This window comes from Etheostoma spectabile, chromosome 16 (genome assembly GCF_008692095.1).
Source record: "Etheostoma spectabile isolate EspeVRDwgs_2016 chromosome 16, UIUC_Espe_1.0, whole genome shotgun sequence".
In the NCBI taxonomy this organism is placed as follows: domain Eukaryota; kingdom Metazoa; phylum Chordata; class Actinopteri; order Perciformes; family Percidae; genus Etheostoma; species Etheostoma spectabile.
This window is the reverse complement of record NC_045748.1, coordinates 19,759,963-19,764,225: the sequence shown is the minus strand read 5'-3', so window position 1 is coordinate 19,764,225 and position 4,263 is coordinate 19,759,963. Positions and strand designations below refer to the sequence as shown.

At 37.9% G+C, this 4,263-nt stretch overlaps 1 protein-coding gene across 1 annotated transcript in view; it reads left to right on the top strand.

Moving 5' to 3' along the window:
- The window catches only part of zmp:0000001301 (uncharacterized), a 15,634-nt gene extending 13,891 nt beyond the window's left edge, over positions 1 to 1,743 (top strand). Inside the window, exon 8 of the mRNA XM_032540315.1 lies at positions 1,536 to 1,743. Coding sequence (XP_032396206.1) covers positions 1,536 to 1,640 — 105 coding nt within the window. The 3' untranslated portion in view covers positions 1,641 to 1,743. The remainder of the gene's footprint in view (positions 1 to 1,535) is intronic.
- The last annotated feature ends 2,520 nt before the right edge of the window (positions 1,744 to 4,263 follow it).

Genomic DNA, 4,263 nt, shown 5'->3' with positions numbered 1-4,263 from the left:
ACTGGAAAAGCGCTATATAAATACAGCACATTTACATGTGTGATAGGCTTACCTCTTCCATTCATGAAGACTACCAGTTAAACAAAAGCATCACAAATAAGCCACATCAGCCTTGTCACAGATCATGGAAACCCGTGTAGTGCAGTACAGCACAAGTCATCCATAGCAATACTCTCTGATCTTGTCATTGATTGCAACTTCCCCATGTCTATTGTGGATAACGAGAGTTTACGGCATTTCTGACAGTAGTTGACGCAGAACACTGACATTAAAAGTTGGGGAGATTGCTGCAGAGAGACTTTTACAGTTAAAAACTCAGTTAAGCAACATAGACCACGAACATTTGGTTTGGCATAAAGATGAGGGGTTTCCTTGGTGTCACTCTGCACTGTGCAAAAAAAGATGCAGAGAGAATACAGCTAAAGTCCTATCCCTTGGTCTGGCGGCTTGCTTTTGACGCTGCTTGCCGCTGAACCGCGTCATCGCTCATTACCATAAAGTTGAAAAGAGTCAACTTTCTTATTGACGCGCAGAAGCACACGTCTCAGGTGATTTATTCCAAACAGGTTTATTTGGAGTTATCAAAAACTCACAAGCAACAGTATCCAGAGCAAAAGGAAATCAGGGTAATTCAAGACAAGGCAGAGGTCAAAACACAGGAAAACTAGAAATACTTGGAATTGAGGATAAACGCTCAAATGCTGGCACTAAGGTGAGTAATACTCAAGGGCGGGGGAGATAACGAGACACAGGTGAAACGCAAGGCTCGAAGGCTGACAAAAACCAGGAAGTTAACACACCTGAAACGAGATAACACGGTTAGTATCAAAATAAAACAGGGAGAGGTAAGAACAATCAGAACTAATAGGATAAATAGAAAACCTTAACTTGACACATGACACAGTCGATGGTCGATACATACAGCGTAACAACATGTCTACAGATAGAAGTTCAGACATGACTGTGGGGACGACTGATTTAGTGAGACACAAAGGGCAAAAGTGATAATTACTGCGTGTTACTACTGTTGATGCATGGGGCATCCATGTTGGATTTTGAGTTTAGGGTACTTGGAGGTCGTCCAAGTTCTGAGTTCGAAAACCTGAGGTCCGGGGGCGTGTTTCCAACTCTGACCTTAAAAAATCCTACTTCTGAGTACAAATGAAACGCACTATGTAGTCGTTCAGACTAGCGATTGTTGGCTTTTTGGACCCAGGGATGATGATGGCTTAAAGCTTTTAGTGAAGACTCCAAAGAGCTGGACAGCATGTGCTTTAAGTACTTTACCAAGTAGTCCATCGGGACCTACAGCCTTCCTTGGGTTCACCTACCTGAGCACACGTCACACTGTGTTCGTGTTTTTTCATTTGTAGGCCTCCTTGGCCGCTTTGATGCCTCTCCTCAGGTCAGCTCTAGCAGAGCTGTACTGGCAGTGGCTCCTATCACCAATATGGCAGCATTACATTTAAATTAACTCTGTCTGACTGTCTGTCTGTCTGTCTGTCTGTCTGTCTGTCTGTCTGATGGGTCTTCAGGAGGAGTTGTCGCATGAGCAAGAAAGGCTGAGGGAGGAGCATGAAAGCATCCAGAAACGCAGCGAACATCTTCTGTCCATCATGCAGCAGTTTAAAGGAATGTAAGATAGATAGAAAGATAGACAGATAGATAGATGCGGGGCATTTCTTGAGGGATTACTGTATGTATTACATTTTCCTTCAATAAAAATATATATTGCAAAAGAATACTGTTAAAATCTTGTTGAGTTTTCAACAGCTGATCATGAACACTGTAAAAGAAAAGCATAATTTGACTGATACTGTCCTTCATGATGTGCTCTGATTCCCCTTCCTAAAGGGAACTGTGAACAGTTGAGCCAAGGAAAAGCAAAAGTGATAAATTGTGTGGAACCATTCCAACAAGTGTAAAAATGCTTTAATGTGTATGTGCATTTCACATCAACTCTACAAAGCATTTCATCAGCTTTTAACTCATTGATTGTGTTTACCAGCCTGAAATGTTACAGTTCTCCCTTACGGCTTTCATCAGCATTGTTTTGTCAACAGCAAAGCACTAAACTGCAGGCACAGGTAGAGACTAACTGGTGAACATTTAGTAGCTAAAGAGAGAGATATTTCCGTCAGGAGTTGATGGAGATAACAACAGAGAATGAATATTAGGCTTACATCTATTGGGTAGACAGAAACACAACTCCAAAGGAATCTGTGCCTCTAATTTGTGACTTGTGAGACCATGCAGAAATAAATGTAGAGTGATTTATATCTGCAAATGCGTATTTGTGTCTGTGCGTCTAATTTCCTCATTTTGTAATATTTTTAAATTAACTTAGTATTTTTCAATGTAAATACTTTTGTAAATCTCCTTTCATTTGTGTTGGTACTTTTGAGACTGTTTTTTCTGCACCGTTTCCCACAAATTTGATGATGATGATAATGCAACACTTACAGTTACCAACCGCTGTTAAACTACATAAAGATTATAAAAAATCCTTGTCACATGTTTCAGACGTTGATATTATTAAGACTTTGACATCAAATAAATAGCATTCATATTCATTGCATCATTGTTGCAGTGCATTTGCAATTTACTTTGTGTTGTTATGGCATCAGTGACAGTTTACTACATTTTGGAGTGTGCTAAAATTCACCTTCTTGTACAGCAGTGATGCTAACTTAGCTTGTTAAAGTCAGCCCTGCAACATGGGCTTTGCCTGGTCTTTGTATGGAATTGGTAGTCTGAAATGCTATTAAGTGCTGCTTAAACTTGTCGCCGATCTTTGCCAATATTACTTTTTAGTGGGCCCAGGTGTAAAGCAACCAGGTTTATTAGTACAGTAATTGCCACATACCGGGCTAAATACATGCTTCTCCTTTATTCAAGACTAAATGTATATGCAGTTGTACACCATGATCACATTTTTTTTAAGTTTAATCTGACAGAATCTGCCATGTTTACAGATCTGACTGACCACTGATGAGGTGTACTTGACCCACCAAACTCTCCTCACAGTATAAACATTAGATATGATACCCTTTCAAAATACTTTAATTTTGTTATATTATCAGCTGTCAAAACAACAACGTTTAACTGTTGAACAGAAATGTTTTGTGTTACTTACTGTAACTATTACCTGTCGGAAAGGATTAATATGTACATTTTTATAGTCAGGATGTTAAAGGGACTTAGTTATATGCTAATTTTTATTACTATTATTTTTCACTATTATTTCCATCGTCCCAATAAGTCTGTGTGTTCCTCTAAGGTACATAAATGGTCATATAATACTGTTTTGGATGGTGTAACATGGCACATAGTGGAAACCAGCAGAAAAAGATTCTGGGGAAATATCACCCTCAACATAACCAAAAGACAAAAGAATGTCTGTCCGCCGACAAATTGTCATCAAAAGTGATACTTTTCAAGCATTTTATTATACATATTACTGCCTCAAATTTACATGAAAAACTTCCCAAGTTTATAAGAAAAGTCTGCAAGGTCTGCAGATGGTCCAGAATGCTGCAGCACATATGCTGACTGGATTATCTAAACACATACGTATAACTCCTGTGCTGGCCTCACTCCACTGGCTCCCTGTTCAGGTTAGAGCAGTTTTTAAGGTTTTGCTTTTAACATACAAAATAGTGAATGGCCTAGCCCCATTATATCTGTCCAATCTTTTAAATTCCATGTGCCTTCACGGTTGCAGCGCTCCCAAGGGTCAGTACTGCTGACTTTACCAAAGTATAGGAAGAAAACGGTTGGTGAGCAAGCCTTTTTGTTTCGTGCTCCAACATTAACAGTCTTCCAGCAGATATTAAATTGGCATGCTCAACTGAGGTTTTTGAATCAAAGCTTAAGACTTACTTATTCACTGCTGCTTATGAGTCCTACATTTTCAATTATCTTTGATGTCTTTGTATAGTGGTATTTACTTTTTACTGTTTTGATTTACATTTTTAATGTACTGTTTGTATTTTAATTGTCTTCTTCTTGTAAAGCACTTTGATTGAAAGCGCTCTATAAATAAATTTATTATTATTATTATTATAATAAGCTTCAATTTAAGTTGAAGATAATCTTTCTATCTAGAGGAACACCAAAGCTCTCCACTGTAACTCAAATTGGAGAAAACAGAACTTTCAAGCATTACCATTCCATATAGGATCAGGCATTTTTTGCATATAATAATAATATTAATATTAATATTAATATTAATATTAATATTATTAATAATAATAATAATAA